General features: G+C 35.7%; 1 protein-coding gene across 8 annotated transcripts in view; it reads right to left on the bottom strand.

Moving 5' to 3' along the window:
- The window catches only part of NEO1 (neogenin 1), a 229,106-nt gene that overhangs the window by 32,848 nt on the left and 173,939 nt on the right, over window positions 1-22,319 (bottom strand). For 5 of the 8 annotated variants that reach the window (XM_081292171.1, XM_081292172.1, XM_081292167.1 and 2 more), the window contains exons 10-19: window positions 21,672-21,820; window positions 21,161-21,299; window positions 18,217-18,266; window positions 16,893-17,040; window positions 12,595-12,705; window positions 11,236-11,430; window positions 5,649-5,744; window positions 2,846-3,069; window positions 2,627-2,765; window positions 275-382 (exon numbers count right to left, since the gene is read on the bottom strand). In XM_081292171.1, the coding sequence (XP_081148297.1) occupies window positions 275-382; window positions 2,627-2,765; window positions 2,846-3,069; window positions 5,649-5,744; window positions 11,236-11,430; window positions 12,595-12,705; window positions 16,893-17,040; window positions 18,217-18,266; window positions 21,161-21,299; window positions 21,672-21,820 (1,359 nt within the window). The remainder of the gene's footprint in view (window positions 1-274; window positions 383-2,626; window positions 2,766-2,845; window positions 3,070-5,648; window positions 5,745-11,235; window positions 11,431-12,594; window positions 12,706-16,892; window positions 17,041-18,216; window positions 18,267-21,160; window positions 21,300-21,671; window positions 21,821-22,319) is intronic. The other 3 variants (XM_081292168.1, XM_081292170.1, XM_081292166.1) reach the window with 1 other exon arrangement.

Consider the following 22,319-nt stretch of genomic DNA (forward strand, 5'->3'; position numbering starts at 1 on the left):
TTCTCAAGGAAAATAAATACATCCATAAAGTAATGGTATGCCCAAAGGCTGTCTATTGCACACACCCCCATCAGACTTGCAGGTGGTGTGAGGCAGAACTACCAGTTGGCAACTCATTTCTGTGCCACTGGGGGAAAACAGCAAACCCTTTCTCTAGTTTCAAGGCCCATCATGACTCACATCACACAAGCCAGACTTCATATTCCCATTTCTCTTGAAAACATAGTACTTGCCCAGAAAAGGGCATAGCGAACACACTGTAAGGCAATCTTACCTGTAATTTTGCCATTGGCTTCTGAAGGAGGCTGCCAGTTCACAATTATGGTCCTAGGTTTTCCCTCTTTACTCACAACTGTTACATCTTTAGGTGGAGAAGTAGGAACTACAAAATAATAATACTTACAATAATTCCTATGCATTTCAATATAATTCACATTTCTCCTTTATAAAGCACAATAAAGGTATAAGACAAAAAAGATAAAGTCTGAGGGCTTCAGAGAATTCACTGTGAAACAGTTCCACCAAAAAGAATATGCAAAGGGCCGGGGTTGTGGCTCAGTGGTAGAGTGTTTGCCTAGCATGCATGAGGCACTGGGTTCGATTCCTGACTCACATAAAAATAAGAACAAATAAAATAAAGGTTAAAAAGAAAAAGGATATGCAAGGACTGGGGTTGTAGCTCAATGGTAGAGTGCTTGCCTGGCATGTGTGAGGCACTGGGTTTGATTCTCAGCACCACATATAAATAAATAAAAATAAAGTTCCATCAACAACTAAAAGAAATTCATTAAAAAAAAAGAATATGCAGGGGGCTGGGGATGTAGCTCAGTGATAGAGAGGTTGCCTAGTATGTGTGAGGCACTGGGTTGAATTCTCAGCACCATATATAAATAAAATAAAGGTCCACTGACAACTACACACACACACACACACACACACGCGCGCGCGCGCGCGAATATGCAAAGTACCAAAGAGAAACACTACACTGTGAGGATATACAACTGGTATCTTGGCTGGGGTCAGGGATATATAAGATAATTAGAGAAAGCAAATGATGTTTGTACCAAGTACCCATTATGTGCCAGGTATTGTATAAACAGTATACGACTTAATATTTACAACAACCTTGACAGGTGGCTCTATTTCTATTTTAAAGGTCAGGACACCAAATGAGAGAAGCTGTATAATTTACTCAAGATAACTTTCTTCCCCTAGATTTGTATTACTTTTGTTAGAATATTTTTAAGTGTAAGATAATCTTCTCTCTCACAAATATGACTTTTAGAGCTATATTTCCTCAAAGAATAAATGATTTAATAACCGACATTTTTCATTTAAAAGCATACTGCCAATTATTGAGATTATAGCTCTAATGAAAAGATTTTTATGCAAAAGAAAAACTAACAAAATAAAAACTGCATCTCTTATGCTTCCATGTTAAAGCTGAAAACTCAATGTACTAGTAGGGAAATGAAAAAATTAAATACATCTGAAATTTATTCTTCTCTTCTTCAAATACTGGAATTCTAGTACAAGATGGAAGGAAGTCTGATGAAATGCAAATATTCTAAGGGAAAATACAAATTTCATTTATTAGCTAATGAGTTGAAATTAAACTAAAATGAAATTCTTAAAACATTAATGAAGAAAACAAACTGAAGGCCTACTTAAACTTGTATGTACTACATTTCCAGCTCTCCAAATCCAACTCCTTTTTCTGTAGAAACAATGCAAAAGGACCAAACCCAGTCTGTAGAGAAATTATAATGCCAGTTTTTATTATTCTTATATAGGACAGAAAGGCATTCCATGCTAGGAATGCCCAAAGGGAAGTAGAAAGGTAGGCCTAAAAGAAGAAAAAAGCAAACAGAATCTCAAACCTGGAAAATCTGCTCTCTCCTAATTTGCTTAGTTATCTCTTCTCTGTCATGTGGACTTACAAACAAAAACCCAAAGGATATTTCAGTGAAAACATTTTACAAAGACACTAATTGTTCAAGAAAGCTTTGGGTCATCCAGTGAAGTGTTTGGGTTCTAACAAGCATGGCTTTGCAACTTGTTTGGTCAAGGACATGTCACTTTATTTTTTCAACTTTAATTTACCAGTAAAGCAACATTAATGACAATAAGCTCTTGTATCTACCCCAGGCTTTATGATTCACTACGTGCTTTCCCATCTGTTCCTCATTTTACCCTACAATTACCCTATAAAGTAGGAAAGGCAGAATAATTCCTCATTTGGAATGGAAGAAACTGAGATTCAGAGAGATGGGATGACTTGCTAATGATCACACAGTCAGCAGATGGTTGACCTGGGATGCAATGCAAGTCTTAATTCCTAAAATCTAGCAAATTTTGCATTATATTATCTTGCTTTTGGCTAATATTCTTGCAGTGACAAAAAAAAATCATCTGTTGAAATAGCAAATCCTATTCCAAAGGTAGCTGGCTGGTCACTGTGTTCTGTAAATATATCATTTCATATACTTAGTTCTTTCCTTGGGGAATAAAAGCAGGTGATGAAAAGTATCATGAATTGGAATGTTGCACAACATGAACTTCCATTAGCTTCTATATTTTGCAAGGAGAAGAAATGCCATGTGATGTGGGTCCTGACAACACATACCTAATTCAAAGGTGGTCCCATGTGCTGTCATACTCCATGTGCTTGATCTTCGACCTTTGGTCACCATCACAGAGAATTCATAGAGTGTATTTGGTTTTAAACCAGTCACCAAGTAACTTAAAGTCGTTGCATTTGCATTCTGGAAAATATGAATTAGGAACTTAAAAATTAGAAATATCAATTATTATCTTTTTTCACCCAGAGCAAATATGTCAGTACCTTGTACTTGGTGTTTGCAGGGATGTTGGTTTTCCATCGAACTGTGTAGTACCGGGAGTCTGTAATCTTCTGATGTTTGGGCAGTGAGTTGTCCGCCCATGTAATCCTTATGGTGTCATGACTCAGAATGGAAGCCTGAACTCCCACTGGTGGCATCATGGGAGTGGGATCTGGCACTGGAGTGTATGGAGCATTAATAACAAATAAATCAACTTCAGAAGTGTCTGGGTAAAAAGTAATTAAAAAAGGGAAGTGGCATTTTTAACATAAACAAAAATAAGAGAGAAGGGAAATGCAGGGAAGTTTAATGGAATGAAAGATGAGAAATGGAAAAAAAGAAAGAAAATCCAGAGTTAATAGATAACCATTATTCATTCAAAAGAATATTTTCACTTGTGTTTTTAATTTAAAAAATTTTTTTTGTAATATTGGGGACTGATCCAGGGGTTCTCAATCATGGAGATACACCTCCAGCCCTTTTAATTTTATTTTAAGACAGAGTCTTGCTAAGTTGCTGAGGCTGGTCTCTAACTTTCCATTCTCCTTCCTCAGCCTTCTGAGTAACGGAGATTGTAGGCATGCACCACCACACTGGGTTCCCTGTATTCTTTCAAGAAAAATTTGTAGAAAAATGTTGAGAGAAGCAGTAATTAATCATGTTCACTACAGCATTCTATAGGCATATTAAAATGTGATTATATTAACATGCTTGAATTTTCTTAAGATTACTTGAAAATTCTACCTCCTGTTCAAAAAAGAACACGAAAAGACAAAAATTGGTTTTAAAATTAAGGGTATAATTTCTGAACAAACAGCACACAGCTCATGGTATGTTTTGAGATTTCAATAAATATGGCTGAATTTGAGGACATGAGTTATCAGTGCTAATCACTCGATATGTAAAGGTCCTACTCTCAAATCTGAGTCCTGAATGTCAGTCAGCCAATGGGTCAGTTTCAGACCTGCTGATATCTTGAGTCTAGAGGCTAAATGGCAATAATGGCTCACAGCTGAATAAAGCAAAAGGAACTTGTGGCTATTCCTCTTCTCTGAGTAAAGGTAAGCCAGACTATTGCCTACACATTCTACGGCAAAGCCAGAGAACAATTCAGTGATGAAGCTCCATCAGTTAAGGGAAATGTTATGGTTATTATGGGTTCAAGTTACACAGCTTTCATGAACTTTAGAAATTAGAATATTCTGAAGAAAAGTAAAGTCTATTCTCATGTGCTGTGTCAATGTAATGCACATATTCTCTAAGTGTTGCTGCAAACCAGGCCAGAATGAGCAGAAAAGCACCAAGGACCACGAGAGAGGGCAATACAAGAAGCTCCCTTTCTCAACTTTTTGTTAGGTTTGTCAAGTATATACATACTATTTTAAGTTCAGATTTTAAAATGGGTTTCCCATATAGTTATGGTGTCTAGTCCTTCCTATAACCCAAAATCTGAAACAACACAGGGCTTATGAATAATTGTCATATTAAAGTAATAGTCTCCATGTGTGTATTTCCTGTATAATGAAGACTAAAAATAACAGAGGAGCAGAAGACATTATAGTCAAGGGCTTCGTTCAAAGGCTGTCAGGACACATAATAATTAATTACAGAAAATGCACTTTCAGGTGCAGAAATCATTAGAATTCTTAGAGAAATTTTCTTCTTATATGTAATAACTCTTGAAAAAGGTCAGTGGGTTCAATGACTTAGGAACATTTCCTTGTATGTTTCTAGCCAGCAGACTATTTTTAAGCCAGATAAAAGAAAATAATTTCATTTAAGAAAGAAGACTACTTATTTAAATATTCTCTTTTGTCCTTATTTTTTTCTTTTCTTGAATACTAAAACTATTTGTAGAAGAACTTGTAGGCACACAGAAGACAGGACAGTGCTACCAAACAAGTAGTAATAATGTTGGTCTGAAGCAGAAGCTTGAAAAACAAACAAAAAAACAAACAGGAGTTGGGGTTATAGAGATGATCTTTTAAAAGAATATTGCCAAGTCTGTGTTATTATGCAGAGCATCTGAAAGACACAGCAGACAATACTGAGTCAAACATGTGGGCAACAAATGTTTGAAAAAAGCATTTCTAGAAAGAAATTCTTTGGTTTTCAATACTTTTAAAAAAATGAATGATTCTAATATATTTACTTCAATAAACTTTCTCATTCAGAATCTAAATTAGATGTTTTATATAGCTATAGTAAGTACATTATTTATAAATGGGTAATTCAAATTAAAACAATGAATATTTGATTCCTTATAATAAATGTATAACTGATCAAATGGATAGTGCCTCTGACTTTATACCTTTTACATAAATATTAAACATATGAAAGGCCCATAAAAATATTTTCCCAGTGAACTAGGATAACGAGTAAAGCAAATGTTGGCTTCACCAATCACATACATTTACTGCAACTATTAGTAATCTATATAACTCCCCTAGAGATAGAGGTCCTTTCTTTTTTTTTTTTTTGATTCATTTTAGCTATAACCAACATGCCTGAAAAATGAAAATTCACTTTTAATTCTCTCAAAACTATGCCTGTGATTTATAGATCCTGACACATTAAAGATGTGCACATATCTACAAAGAATGACTTACACAACAAATTTAATATTTTCCAACAAAGAAAACAAGAACCAATAGAACTTTCTATGTTAAAAGCTTACCTTCCCATTTGAAGTCTGCACCTAAGCTGCCATGTTCCTTCTACAAATACTTATCAGTAGGCTTCATGCCAATATTCTACAAAAGCTACTGGTAAAAAGTGCTGACAGAGACAGAGAGGATATCCTACCTGTGTGAGGCCTGGTCACAGCACTTTCGTACAAGGGGATGCCTTCACCCACGTTGTTAAACGCTTTCAGGGTAATCACATAGTGAGAGCTTGGATCTGAGAGAAACAAACAAGCCAAAATCAGTTTTAAAAATCCCCACTAATGAATTTAAAAAATTCAAAGATGATTATGCACAATTTTAACTGTGGAGGAATTAAAGACTAAAATTTTTTATAGGGGATTATTTTGGGATGTTAGGAGATATACAGATGGAAGCATACAGAGTACATTGAAACTAACCAAGTCAACGTCTTGGATTTAATTTCAAGAGTAAAATCTGTACTTGAATCCTCTTGGCCTCTTATATGTTTTAGTAATATTCATTGTATGGTGGAGGGCTTAAATGAGAATGAGTAAATAGGATTTTCATGTGTTGGAAGCATACAGGTGGAGCTTAAAATCAAACCCTTTCCCTTCCCTGAAGGACACTGAATGGAACAGTAAAGGTAGAGAAGCAGGAGATAAACTTCTGAATGTCCTCAACACTCTAGGGGACTTCCAAATCCAGGAGGGTCAAAACCTCGTATAGTCATCATGCAGACTTCTAGGTTGGACAAAATATGGCTCAGGATTTTGTGTGTTTGGAAGTGATTTTGCATGCAACACTCTCTCTAGAGGATCATGCAAAATACTACTAATTAGACTTAGAAAAGAGGGGGCATTAAATAGGTGGAATGGCATTCACTCTTACTGGTTGGAAATCAGGGAGATTCTAATTCATCACATTCCTGATCCAGGCAAGGTTTAGTATGGGTATTTCAAAAGCCCACTTTCAAAAATGAAGAACTGGATTTCATTGAAGTGTTCCAGACAGAGAAACTGACCTATTCCACTCAGTTCTGGCAGAGTTTGGCAATGTTCTAAAGTGACCACACCTCACATGGCCTGTGTTATTCCAAAAGCTTAAAATAGCTAATTTGTTTTGGGACCCACCCACCTACTCTCCAGATAATGGGCAATATGTGGAGGAATTAAAGACTAAAATTTACATGTCACACAGAAATGACAACAAATGGAATCAATAAGACTTGTTACTTACTGGCAAGGAAAAAGTGGTTTGGACAACACAGTAAACAGGGAGGGATGTCATTCACTGAGACTGGGACAGGGGCAAAACAAACATAATACACAATTCCAAGGCTTAATCTACATCTACTTTCCACTTTCTATGTATTTTCATTTGTTTCATTAGTTTTGATTAGCTTGTGCTAACTAACTGTTTTGATTAACTGCAAATACATATCTCTACTCGCGACCTTTGTGATTATCAGACCTCTATCTTGGACTGTTTGGCATCTTCTCTTAGATGTCTCAAGTCTTACTCTCTTCCTTTTTCCCTTTCTCTCCTCACCTGAGACTTGCTTCAGTGTTCCCTAGTTAAGCAAATGGCAATACTACCAACCCTGAAATTCAAGTCAGGAATCTGGCAGTCATTAACACCTTCCCCTCTCTCAGCAAATAATCATGTCTTTTTGATTCTACCTGTCTCTCACTATTCTTCCCTCTTTCTCAGTGCTCCATCTTTCCTGGTCACCTTTTCATTCTGAGAGCTCTCTTCCACCACTGTTTCAATGCTGGATGATCCCATCTCATCCTTTCTCTATACCCAGAAAAGCCTATTCATATAGTGGTTAGTTTCTCTAGCTACATAGCTTGCAACACTCCATTTCTCTTCCTCAGTATTATGAACACTTTTAGTTTTTTTAAATCATTTTATTTCTAAACTATAACGTCTGCCTGGTTCTTGGCTCTGTCTCTAGCCAGTGTCTGGAATAGTTGGTGCTCATTAAAAATTTGCTGATTGATTGACAGGTTTTGGGGAAAAGATACTAAATGTAAATTTTGGCTAGGTGCAGGTATGGATGTGGATCTCAGGGGAGGGTTCTAGTCTGATAGAAGATGTAAACCTCTTCTGACTTGCTCCTCTTATTCAACATTATATTCATCTTATATCTAACAAAAATAGTTCAAACTTATTTTACTTTATGCCAAGTTAATTTTGTTTTTGGTACTTCTCTATATATTCTCTTTTCAATTGGAGTCTACTTGTTTACTTAATTTCCTATTTATGTTTTAAACACTACCCTGGATCAGTCTTTCAAGCCCTGCTCTATTGTGCCTTGCTAACTCTCCCTTCCCTCAATATGTTTCAATTTAAACTCATAGTTTCTTGTGTTTACTTTTGTTCTCTTTTTAGACTGAAAGCACATAAAGGTCAAGGACCATGTCCTGTGAGTGCATTGCAAAGGATTTTCATTTTAGCAGTTTTATAAAGGAAATAGTAGGAGACTGGTCATCACAGGGATTTTTTTTGTTGCACAGCAAAGCTTTTTTGGGGGGGGCTTTTTTGGAGTAGATTAAGTTGCTGCTTATTTTCTAACAGAAAAGATGGAGGGGGGGCTTATTTTTTAGTAGATTAAGTTGTTGCTTATTTTCTAACAGAAAAGATGAAGGTAAGTAGTTATCATCCATTTGAAGTTGTTCTTAGGAAACATGTTTACAAAGCAATGATTTGAAAAAAAATTTCATCAGGGAAGATTCTGAGTTAAAAGACAAGTCTTTCAAAAGAAGATAATGATAATCCAATTTGGAAAATTATACTTAGCCAGATCAATTCAATTTTATTATGAAATATTAATATTTCTGAAATTCTCTTGCTTTAAAATCAACCATGAGGTCTGAGTAACAATAAAATATATACCAATTTCACTGTACATTAAGTTTTGATAAATTTACATACCTGTGAAATCACTCCAAGTAGTTGTGTCCTTGTAGTTAACTGCTACCCCTCCCAGTTTCACAAAAATCACTGATATTGCTTTGTAGCAATATCAGTTTTGCTTATTTTGTAATTTTATAAAAATGTAATAACATAGGATGTACTGTCTTCAGTTTGACCTTTTGCTCAGCAAATCTTTGTAAGGCTCATTTTTTCCATATTTTTTATTGGCATATTAGAGTTATGAGACTCATTTCTGTTGTTCATGTGTATTGACAATTTCTTTTAGTTACTGAGTAGTATTCCATCACTTGGATATAGTGCAATTTATCATTTACTAATTGGTGGAAATTTGTACCATTTCTCCTTTTGAGCTATTATAAGTAAAGCCACCATAAACAGTTTTGTTTGCTTTTATATAGACAGGAGTTTTTATTTCTTAAATGAAATATCTATAATAAGATTGCTAGTTTGTATACTTAAATTCATTAGAGAACTCCAACTATTTTATGAAGCAGTTATACTATCAGACATCTCTAATAGCAAGCATGGAAGCAGCTCTGCATCCCTGCTGATATTTGGTGTTGTTGGTCAACTTTAGTGAATGTGTAGTGATATTGCATCATGGTGTATTTCTTTGATGATTAATGATGCTGAGCATTCATGTACTTACTGTCCACTGGCATAGTATCAGTCCAAATCTTCTATCCACTTTTTTTTTAAATTGGGTTTTCTTACAGAGTTCTAAGAATTTTTATATATTGTAAACTCAAATTCTTTGTCAGATATTTGAATGGCAGGTATTTTCTCCAAGTCTGTGGCTCATCTTTTCATTTTATCTTTCCAAAAGTAGAAGTTTAAAATTTTGATGAAGTCTATTTTATTAATTTTTAGATATCATTTACTTTAAAAAAATTATTTAATTTTATTAATTTTTTTTTACTTTTAGTAAATTAAATTTTTAGACTTGTATTTACTTTTTTGCATCATAAGAGGTCCTTGCCCACCCCAAGATCATTAAAGTCTTTTCCTATGTTTTCAGCTAGAAGGTTTATAATTTTAACTGTTACGTTTAGGTCTGTTTTTGTGACTGGTATAAGACAAGGGTCAAAGTTCCTTTTCCTTCTTATACTGATATCCAATTATCCCACACCTTTTGTTAAAAAGACTATCCTTTTCTTGGGGCTGGGGTTGTAGCTCAGTGGTAGAGTGCTTGCCTGGCATGTGTGAGGCCCTGGGTTTGATCTCAGCACCACATAAAGATAAATAAATAAAATAAAGGTATATTTAAAAAGATTAAACAAACAAAAAAGACTATCCTTTTCTCACTGAACATCTCAGTACCTTTGTAAAAAATCATCTGACCACATACATAGGGATCCATTTCTGGACTCTACACTGTTCCACTGATCTATAGTATTTATCTTTACACTAATACCACACTGTACCCATTACTGTGACTCAAAAAGTCATCATGAAATCATCAAGTAGTATGGTTCCTCTTTTTGTTTTTTCCAAAAATTTTAGCTATTCTTGTTTCTTTGCTTTTTCATGTAAGTTTCTGAATCAACTTATCAATTTCCATAAAAAAAATACTGGAAGTTTCCTTAGGATTGCACTGGAAAGAAATCCATCTTAGTAATACTATCTTTTCATCAATGAACATCTTCATTGGCATTTTAATTTCTCCCAGCAATGTCTTTCTAATTTTCAGTATAGAAATCATTCACATATTTTGTAAATTTATTCCTGCTTCATATTTTTATGCTATGTAAAGGAATGATTATCTAAATTCCAATTTCTAATTGTTTATTAATGGTATATGGGACTATAACTATATTTATACATTGACTTTGTATCTTGTGACCTTGATTAGTTCACTTATAATCTTAGTAGACTTTTTGTATATTCTTAAGGATTTTCTACTTTAGTGAGTATGTAGAATGCTCAGATATTTGTTTCTAAATATTATTTTTCCATAAAAGAAAAAAGTGATCCTTGGAGAAATGGCTGATCTGGGGCTGAGGCTGGGAAAATATCAGATGAGTTTGGAGCATCTTTCTGTGTCAAAAAGAAAGTGCTTAGGGGCTGGGGTCATGGCTAAGTGGTAGAGCGCTAGCCCAGCGTGCACGAGGCACTGGGTTCAATCCTCAGCACCATATAAATGTAAAATAAAGATATTGTGTCCACCTAAAACTTAAGAATAAATATTAAAAAAAAGAAAGTGCTTAAAGAAAGAAGGGAGGTGTGAAATGGACATTGGAACCATTGGCTCTTCATTCTCCATGGAGGCAAAAGAAAGATCTTCCTTGTTATAAACTAAGGAACAAACACGGAAGAACTATGGAATCAGAAAATCACCACTATGGAAACACCAGAGTAATAATTGGTACTACAGTGCAACAGATGCGATCACGGACCAGAAAATGATATTTTTCTTTTGTTGTAAGGGGCATAGTGAGAAAAATTCCAAATATGAATAAAGTCTCTAGACTTTGTCTCAATGTTAATTTTCTGATTTTGATAACTGGGTTTATGTTAGAATAATGTCATTTTTAGGAGCTGCATGTCAAAACTATTAATGGGAGAGTTTTCAGGTTTACAACTTACTTTCAAATGGTTCAGGGGAAAAATATGTATACACAGGAAGACAGAAGGATAAAGCAAAGGTGGCTAAATGTTAAACATTGGTGAATCTGTGTGAAGCATATATAGGAATTCTTTGTACTGTTTTGTAATTTTTCTATAAAACTAAAATTATTATGCAATAAAAAGTTAAATAGAACAACACAATGTGCACAATTATGTCCTTTACTCAGCAAACATACCCAGATTTTCAATGGTGTAATAGCGCTGTTTATAGTCCACTTTGATAGTCTGGGCATGAGGGCTGCCAATGCCATAACCAATGGCATAACCTCTGACCACGATGTTCTGATTCTCTGGAGGAGTCCAGCTTACTACAATGCTCGTGACAAGCGGGCGGACATGAAGAGAGCTAGGCACTTCAGGAACACGAGTTTCTGGGAAGGAAAGTAGAAAAACAAGATGAGATCCACTTTACTGTAGAATATTTTACCATCTTTGGGGAATGAATGATGTTCAGCCTCCTGCTAAACTATTTGGGGATAAGTGTTCCCCTATTTGGGGTCAAGAGTTCAAAGAGAACCTGCAACGTATAGTGAAATGTGGCTTATGGTTTTAAATGCATCCAAAACAAAACTTTAATAGCCCTAAATACAAAATACTGTAATATTATTATGGAAGGAAGACAAAGATTCAGAACGTCTTCCTGGTAGAGAAAAATAAGTTGCCTTTCAATATTTTCCCATCCTTTGCTCTACATCCCACTGCCAAACTTTACCAGGTATAAAGAGAAAGAAAACATCAAGCAATTAAAAGCCTGCTGTGATTAGGTGATTAAGCAACCCATAATGGCAATGGTACCAATTATTTACTTTCCTAAATAATCTATAGGTCAGTAAAAATGGAATTTGAGATTCAAAATTGACTCAGTTGCTAGGAGACTTACAGGCTTTTAAAGAGTAGCAATTCATAATATCTTTCACATGTATTACTTCAAGGCATAAATTACCACCTTAACTTAAAAACTAGTAAATTGAGACTTGGAAAGAAAATGAAGGTCTTTTGTCTCCCAAGTTTGACACCTGCCATAACTACACACAGCCACATGAAATAATTTATTGAATAAACAGGTAAGAAAAAGGACAAGTTGTCCAGAACTAGGAAAATGGGAAACCACAATTCAGATAAAGGTACAATTGATGTGGCTCAGCCTTAAATTTTAGATTATTCATCTACTATTTAATGGCAGTGGTAAAAAACAAACAAACAAACACACCCAGATAAAGCATCTGTATGCTTTTATTTGCTCTCTTCTGCTGGAGGAGTCCAGCTTACTATGATGATGCTCGATGCTCAATACTCCTGACTAGCAGGCGGACATGAAGAGAGCTTAAAGGAATAGTTCTCTAAAAGCTGCTAGGGCAGGGGGTGGGGGGTGGGGTGGGTAGGGAATCAATTCCAGGAATCTTGCTGCTTTATAGGAATGACAATAGTATAATACATTCAAGTTCAGAGATTAAGTCAAAGTGGCTTTCCAATCTGACTCACTGACTACATTTAATACCTAGCAAGTGTTGGTACTGACAATTATTTGATCTTACCATCTAAGTCACTTTCAAATGTTTCAGTAGACAGCCAGTCAGTTGCCGGGCCTGTACCATTGACTGTTAAAGCAGCTATTCGGAAATTGTATTCAGTCCCCCGATCAAGACCTGAGACCCAAACGACAAAAAATAAACAAACAACAAACAGGCTGAAACAAGAGCCCTGGAGAACAAAAGATCAATAATCTTTCAGTAAAGCAAATATCTCACCCATTAACTCAGTTCATAGCTTGATAAAGTTTAACACAGAACAGTAGTGCACATCTTCACAGTAAAGGCTGAATGAAGTTTGCACACCCATGAGAAAAAAACAAAAATGACTAAAGATCCTAGAAGATAAGAGATTTTTGTTTAGGATCTTGAAGGCACCTTAGAGATCATTAACTGGAATCCCTTAATTTTCTTAGAAAGAAATGTAAGGCCAAAGATAATCAGAGTTATTACAAAAAAACAAAGTCAGCTGGTTCAGAAGATAACCAAAACTCAGAAAAGAATGTTAAGATATAACTCCTATCAGGTTACCTTTGGTCTTGTAACACTCCTATAACCATAGCAGAAAAATTTTAAACATCAAATATGGCCTAGAAATCTGTTTCTCAACAAATAACTGTCCATATGTATTTTTATTAGGCAAAAGAAGGAAAAAAAATAAACCTATTATAAAACTTTTAATTTACTACCAGTTAATAAAGTACAAGATTTACTAATGCACTAAATACAACAAAGATCCATATATAAACGTCTACCCTTCAAAACAGGACAATAGTTAATAATATAATTTTTCATACATTTATGCATACATTTTTAGAGGACTTAAATTTGATATTGTGATAGGCCTTATAAAGATATAAAAATTACTGTGCTTCTCCATATTCAAATATTGGGATCTTGGAAAACAGCATAGTTCAGAAGTTTCAAAGACACATTGAGAATGTAACTTGGCCTGGATGCAAGATATGCCCTGGCTCAGTTAACCAATCTTGGCACATGGTTTGGAAGGAGAAACAGAAGGTTTTATCCATTTTGAATCTGTTTGCCCACAAGACAGCAGAGACAGAAAGAGGAATAAAATGGCTAGGTCCAAGTCAATTTTCTTCCCTGCCTTTATCTCTGTACACAATGAACCAGAAAGTGCTAGAGCTGGCTACACATGAGATAACTGCCTGGATTACTAGCAGACATGGCTCAGTTAAGACCCTGAAAGAACTGAAGTAGTCATATTATTATTTTCTGCCTTTTTGAGAATTAGAATACATGAGAGATAGCATGAGAGAGAAAGGTATATGTAAAGAGGGCAAGATGGGTTAGGATTGTGGCTCAGTGGTAGAGCACTTGCCTAGTATGTATGAGGCCTGGGGTCCGATCCTCAGCACCACATAAAAATGCATGTGCTGCCCTTTCCCCGGCTCCATGCAGTGCTGCCTGACCATCAGTATAGGGCAACCAAGGCAGAAAGGCTGGCTGCTCAGGCTAGTGGGGGCCAGGGTGGTATGGAGCCTCCCTGGGGGATCAGAAGCATCCATAACCAAATGCTCTGCTGTACCATAGAAGCACCTGCACTCACTGACCAAGAAGCTCAAGAACCATCACCACAAGCCCAAGAGCTTTGGCTCCTTCAAGCAGTCAGGTTAATAATAAAGGTTGTGGGGACAGCTTTTGGTGTCCTTGGAACTCTAAAAAAAAAAAAAAAAAAGGCCAAGAGTTCCTCTCCCCCTAAGTAACTGACAGAACAAAACTAAAGTGTATCATACATGTTTAAAGATATGACAAAATGTGTTAAGTACTATCACAACAATTACTTCTGGCTAAAACATAATCATAAAACTTATTACTTAGGGGGCTGGGGTTGTGTTTCAGCGGTAGAGTGCTCGCCTAGCATGGGTGAGGCCTTGAGTTCAGTCTTCAGCACCACATAAAATAAATAAGTAAAATGAAGGTATTGGGTCCAACTGCAACTAAAATATTAAAAAAAAAATCTTAGTACACAGGATCTTGGTAATCCATATTGTTCCTTAGTACTTCAAGCTTTAAGTTACATTTCAATATCCCTGTTTTTGTTCACCATTAAATATCCAGTACCAGATCATGAAGATTAAATGCTGTTCATCTTGTGAATATTTGGACCATGCTTAAAAAGAATAGCTGTTTTAAAGAACTCAAAAAATTAGACAATAAGATAACAAATAACCCAATCAACAAATGGGCCAAGGACCTGAACAGACACTTCTCAGAGGAGGATATACAATCAATCAACAAGTACATGAAAAAATGCTCACCATCTCTAGCAGTCAGAGAAATGCAAATCAAAACCACCCTAAGATACCATCTCACTCCAGTAAGATTGGCAGCCACTATGAAGTCAAACAACAACAAGTGCTGGCGAGGATGTGGAGAAAAGGGTACACTTGTACATTGCTGGTGGGACTGCAAATTGGTGCGGCCAATTTGGAAAGCAGTTTGGAGATTCCTGGGAAAGCTGGGAATGGAACCACCATTTGACCCTGCTATTGCCCTTCTCGGACTATTCCCTGAAGACCTTAAAAGAGCATGCTACAGGGATACTGCCACATCGATGTTCATAGCAGCACAATTCACAATAGCAAGACTGTGGAACCAACCCAGATGCCCTTCAATAGATGAATGGATAAAAAAAAATGTGGCATCTATACACAATGGAGTACTATGCAGCAATAAAAAATGACAAAATCATAGAATTTGCAGGGAAATGGATGGCACTAGAGCAGATTATGCTTAGTGAAGCTAGCCAATCCCTAAAAAACAAATACCAAATGTCTTCTTTGATATAATGAGAGCAACTATGAACAGAGCAGGGAGGAAGAGCAGGAAGAAAAGATTAATATTAAACAGAGACATGAGATGGGAGGGAAAGGGAGAGAAAAGGGAAATTGCATGGAAATGAAGGGAGACCCTCATTGCTATACAAAATTACATATAAGAGGTTGTGAGGGGAATGGGAAAATAAACAAGGAGAGAAATGAATTGCAGTAGATGGGGTAGAGAGAGAAGATGGGAGGGGAGGGGAGGGGGGATAGTAGGGGATAGGAAAGGTAGCAGAATACAACAATTACTAATAGGGCATTATGTAAAATTGTGGATGTGTAACTGACGTGATTCTGCAATCTGCATTTGGGGTAAAATTGGGGGTTTATAACCCACTTCAATCTAATGTATGAAATATGATATGTCAAGAGCTTTGTAATGTTATGAACAACCAATAAAAAAAAAGAAAAAAAAAAGAATAGCTGTTTTTATTCGATAGGGAATTTTAGAGATGCTTAATATGGTTGTAGACTTGAGTATGGTCTGAGCAGATTCCACCCTACCCTCTCCTTCATTAGTTTAGTAATGCCTAGATTCTGTCCTCCTCAACTACACGTGGCTCAGACAGAGTCACCTTCTTTTTTCTCAAGATTCTCCTACAGAGAAACCTTACTTTTTTTTTTCCCCCTAAGCTAACTGTATCTCCCCTATTTGGGGAAGAAAGAGGAGAATTTTCTGTAGTCTACAGGATGAATCTGTATTTGGTGCCATTTTACCAGATATGTAACTTGTTCTGCTGTATATAAAAGGCAAACTATACTAAAGAAATTACCCATGATAGAATTTTCTAAAAATTCTATGGTAGTGGGGCTGGGGGTATGGCTCAAGTGGTAGCGCGCTCGCCGGGCACGTGTGCGGCCCGAGTTCAATCCTCAGCACCACATACAAACAAAGATGTTGTGTCCGCCGAAAACTAAAAAATAAATATTAAAAAAATTCTCTTTCTCTCTCTCTCCTCTCTCTTAAAAAAAAAAAACTTTAAAAAAATTCTATGGTAGCAAATATGATTATTGTATTGCTGCAGCTATTCATAAACATTCTTGCAGACCACTAAAACATAAGTGCTGTCAATGTTATTATAAAAATTGTTTTGTAAACCTTTGTTACAATTAGATTAAGTGGAATAATTTCTATTCTTATATATTGCTGTTTTACTTTTTCAGATTACAAAATAGCAACATATGCACTCAAAAAAGAAATGTGGAAAATACAAGGAAAAAAACAAAAATCAAACACAATCTTACCATTAAGAAATGGTGGAATCTATAAGGTGTTTTCATTAAATTATATCAAGTCTATTTTTCATTAAATTAAATCAAGTGACTATTAAAATTGGGGGGAACCATTTTTTATTTATGTAAGCCAACAGCTCAGAGCACTTCTTAGACTAATATAATTCAATGTCTGAAAATGACATAACTTCTTAGCTTCTGTCTATATGCAAAACAGCTTACCTTCGATCAGCTGAGACAGTTGTGACCCAGTAACCAAGGTCTCAGTGACATCACTTTTTCGGGAGGCCTTTCGGTAGCGAATCTTGTAGCCAGTAATCTGCCCATTCTGTGTGGCTGGAGAAGGTGGCTGCCAGTGAATCATAATACTCTGGGAAAGATAAGATTATATAGGGAAAAGACTGAACATATTGAAAGGTTGGTCCTAACTGTTTTATTATTAACCACTCAAAAACACTTCTTATTTTAAAACTTCCAGTGGCAAAATGGGGAGAATATAATTTCAAGTAGTGCACTCTGGACCAGTGATCTCTGGGCATTTTGTCAGAATGAATATGTTGGTCAAAAATTCCAGAAAAAATTTCAGAGGGAAAGTATAAGAGGTTAGAAGCACATTGATTAGGAAGTAAACTGTTGTTAGATATAATTTTTTTTTTTGTACTAGAAATTGAAGAGGCACTTAATTACTGGACCACATCCTCAGCCCCTTTTTATTTTGGGACAGGCTTTTGCTAAGTTGCTTAGGCCCTTACTAAGTTGCTGAGGCTGGCTTTAAACTAGCATCCTCCTGTCTCAGTCTCCCAAGCTGCTGGAATTACAGGCATGCGCCACCACCCCTGGCTGTATAAGATTTTTTTTTTTGTGTCTCCATTGCAAAATTGCTGAAGTTAAACAATTTCTATCTAAAACTCTTCAAAAAGGGGCTAGTTGATTGTTTCTTCAAGAAGGAAAGAGTTCTATGGTACTTTATGAAAGGACCATTTCATTTGTCTATGGATCCTAGAAGGGGCTGTGGGCCTCTGAGAGGCATGCATAGCTTTACATGTAGTGAACTGACCAGGGACAGTATGGGCAGACACAATCAAACCTATGTGTCTGCCTATAGTTCACACTGGGCTTGTCTCACAGGACTACAGAACCATGTCATCATAAACAATTTATTTCCTTCTGCCACATTACTAAGGTTTTAGTTGGTTAATATTGAAAATGTTAAGCTTACATAAAAATACCAATTTATTTGCAGGAAGACTAAAAATGCATTGGCATTAGAGAAAGAAAGTAAAAGTTAAATGGAATAAATGAGTTGGGTCCTATGAACAACTTTACTGGCAAATATAATATTTATGTTACTTCGTTTCTTTGCTTGATTATGAGTATTTTCAATTATGTTCTAATTTAATTGGTTAGTATTTTTTAAAAAGCAAAATGATTATCATAGCATTGGCATTTATTGTTCTGGTGATTTCCCATGTAACCTCCCCCTCTGTAAGCACCTGAGGCTCAGTAGTATACCAGTAAAGTGAATGGCAGAATTACAAAGTTTTACCTTTGAATTTCTAACTTCTAAGGATAGATTCTGAGGAGCAGCACTGGGAACTGAACAAGAAAAACAATAAAATAAAATAAAATCAAACGTTAATTACACACACATCACCCATCATGGGATTGTTCTTAGCTAGACTTCACACAACCATTATGTATCTCAAACATTGACTATGTGACCAGAGGGTTTCAACCTAGTTGCCAATAATGCTGTCATGCTGACAATCACAGGGGGATGAGGTGTGGCTGTGTTTGCTTAATTTTTAAAAATAAGACACTTTCATATGAGCATGCACTGTATATTACAGAATGTACACTGGCTCTACACTTTAGAATTCTAGACTCTGAATTTTTCTAGACTCCAGATGTATTCTGAATCTTAAGTATATTCTTCTGAATATTTGTCTTGGGAAAGAGCCACACATTCTCTGGAACCAAGTCTAATGAACGTAGCAAGTGACTGAATTGGGTAATGACAATATGGATCAAAATGAGATGTACATAAATCAGTGAGCTTGGCTTTCTTGTGGGATTCCTAAACTGGTTTTGAAGGCAATTCCCAAGAGAGGAAGATATTTAAGCAATGACAGCTTTAGTAAAGTGAGCCATCTGGCTTCCTAAGGCAATTATGTATCAGGGAGCATGCATTTAGATGTAAGAAGTTTGGGACTATTGATTAAACAGCTGTATAACTTTAGTCCCTCACATATTAGAATATAACATGGGGGTATCTCAAAGTTTATGGACTATGTACTCTCCAGTATCTTTCTTCACAATGATTACAGTAAGCTAAAGCAACAATAAACAGCTTAAGTAGACTTTTCTCTACCACATTTCTTTTCTGATCCATCCAAGGGAACTTTTCTCTTCCTTTCTCTGACATTAAGTGATTAGGTATTTATGTGCCCATTGTGCTAAAGCTTCTGGAAGGCAGAGAATGAGCCTTGCTTATTGTAGCTTGTGCCTCAGGCCTCAACCCAAAGATGGCTGGAGAGGGTCTGGAGTAGGAGCCAGGCACCTATGCTTTACAAACAGTACATTCATGATCCATTCATCCACTGACTCAGCTGCAGAGGCACCTAACAGAGTTGTTTGTGACTGCTGTCTTTGTCAGCATCCTTAGAGCTAAGATTTGCTACATGCTCACTATAGTGCAGGTACTTAACAACAATTTCACAAAGGGGTTTCTATTACTATTTCCATCTTATAGATTAAAAAATTATAGACGAGGTTCAGATAAGTGAACTTGCCCAAGGCATTAGTTTCAGCTGGCATAAAAACTAAGATTTGCCTTACTCCAAAGTGCTGCCCTAAATCACCATGCTAAGACATACTCAGTTTCATTCAGTTCCTGTAGGTTCTTGGTTGACATGACAACCCACTCAACATTGTTAAAAATTGGCTCATGTGCAGTTTAAAAAGCCTATAATAAGCATTTTCCCCTCAACTTTTTACAAAAATTTTGACCAACTGGTTCATGCAGTTGGCTAGCCAAACTATAGTTTTTTATTTCTTTTTGCCCAACTTTGTATCCTAAAAAAGTCAAGCCCACAGAGGAGTGGCTTCTTTAGAATAGTATAATGAACACTATATATTCTGTTCCTGGTTCACCAATTATTAATATTCTGTGACATCTGCTTTACTTTTTTCACTATAAATATATATACACACAGATTTACCTATCCACATATTATTTCTGAATCATCTGAGAGGTGGCTGCAGTCACTACGATACTTCCCTCCTAAACACTTCAGAATGTATCTCCATGAATCTCTAAAGAATTAGGACAGGCTCCAATAAAACTACAATACAATGATTAAATTCAGGAAATGTAATCTTGACACAAAATATTAGCTAATAACACTTCTAATATTTAATATTGCCTAATACTGTGCATAGCTAACATTAATTATGACAACTGTATTCAGTATGGCTGCTTTGTCTCCAGATTCAGTCAAACATCATACTTATTTCATATGTCTTTACTCTTCTTTAATATAGATTCTAGAATGATTCTCCATCCCACCCCCACCTTTCTCTTTCCTAAGACAAATATATTTTAAGAATCTAGGTCAGCTTTTAAAAGTAAAGAATATTTTTTTCCCCAGAACATCCTTCTATTTGGATATATCTGATTGTTTCAATTGTGTTCAGATATGTGTTTAATATTTTGGGCAGGGACACAACAGAAGTGAGGCTGTGTCTTTCTTTGTGCATCACATCAGAGGCACAAGATGTCAGCCTGTTCCTTTACTGGGGATATCAAGTTAGATCATATGCTCAAGGGAGTCAAACTATAGCTTCTAAAGCATATATATATATCTGGACTTAGCTTAGTTTCATCCAACAATAGACACTTTTACTAGGGGCAATGAACTCTGAACTGTGATATTTTCTATTTTATTCTAAAAATGTTTTTTAAAAATGCTGGTCTTGACCTACTTGATCTTTTTGGCAAGCTGCAGTTTGAAAAATATAGCTCTAGATCATATGTATATATATATATAACTTAGGTTAGAATTCAGTCACAGGTGAGAATGAAACTCAGAAAATACTGAGGATACAAAAAGATTTAGTAAGTAAATATGATTGCTAAGTTGAATGAGGGCAGCCTTCCAACAGCCCTGAAATGGTCTGTGGAACAAACAATAGTACTTATTTACACAGAAGACTTTGCTAAAAATATAAGCACCAAGAACCTATTTAGTACCAGACACTGTACGTTCTATGCTTTCTTGGTGCATCTTTAGAGCAACCAATGAAGACAGTGTTATCTGCATTTTACATGTGTGGGAACGTGCTCAGAAAAGTTAAGCAGCTTGACCAAAGTCACACTACCAGTAAAGGTTAGAAATAGAATTTTAGCTGAATCTTCTTTACATAATCTTACTACAATATTGCTAGGGGCATAAAGCATGGTACTTTGTTCCAAAAGAAGAAAGACTTACCATCTGACAATGTTCGAACAGCAACATCCTGTGTGGAGACTCCAGGACCATGTTTATTGTAGGCCACTACTCGGAAACTATACTCTGTATATTTTTTCAATCCATTAAGAGTGTAGGAGTGACTTGAAATATCAACATCCTTGAATAAAATAAAACACTGTTTTTATACACAACTCTAGCCAAAAGAAATGCTATAAAATAATGATTATACAAATTCTATATTCTTTGCAATATAGTTTTATCACTTTTATAAATGCTATTTAATGGTTAAAGCAGATTAAAATAATTAATACTGGCACTTTACTTAGAAATATCACCTGTTGTTTAGTGACTCTTGCTGGTAAAAACTACAGAGTAAATCATGTTACAAAGAAATAGACCCTGTCAACTTTGTGTTTCCTACACATCTTTCCCCCCACTTTCACTTCCCAGTCAAATAACTATGGAGTTTGGGAAATATATTCCAACTCTTTATTTAAACCAATGGTTTATAAATGGCTTCATTTTATACCTGTTCTTTATCAGTTCCTTTTTCCATGTAGTACAATTTGTAATTTTGAATTTCCCCATTGCCAGACAACGGGGTTTCCCATGTGACAGTGATGGAAGTAGGAGATGTTGCATAAGCTCGGATGTTAGGTGCTGGGCCAGGGAGCTGGACTGGAAAGAAGATTTCAAGACAGCAAGACACAAATGAGATTTATTGCACTCCTTAATAACCATCCTCATCAATACTATCATACTGGCCATGTTTTGGAAACAATTGGAACTAAGAAAACAACTGACTTGATTGATGTGGTATTAGGCTAATACATATATAGTAGAGTAGGAGCATGACATGATCAGATCTGTGTTTAGGAAGCACATGTGAACAGTAAAGGAACAAGATTAGATAAAAAAATATTTTAAAAACAGTTATTATTTACTAAATGCTTACCAGTAAAGAATTCAGTTCTTTACATGCTTTTTTTTGTCATTTATTTTTTTGCTAACTCATAAGATGAATATTATTAGCATCCCCATTTACATTTGAGGTTTTGTAGTTAAGAACCTTTACTAAGTGATGGGAAAGTTACAGTGGTGGAACCAAAAGCCAGGCACTTCCCAATTCTAAAATAAGAGCTCAAAGACATCAATAAGGAGATTGTTGCAATACTGT

The sequence above is a fragment of the Spermophilus citellus genome, assembly GCF_964194105.1.
Source record: "Spermophilus citellus genome assembly, chromosome: 4".
NCBI classification, from domain to species: domain Eukaryota; kingdom Metazoa; phylum Chordata; class Mammalia; order Rodentia; family Sciuridae; genus Spermophilus; species Spermophilus citellus.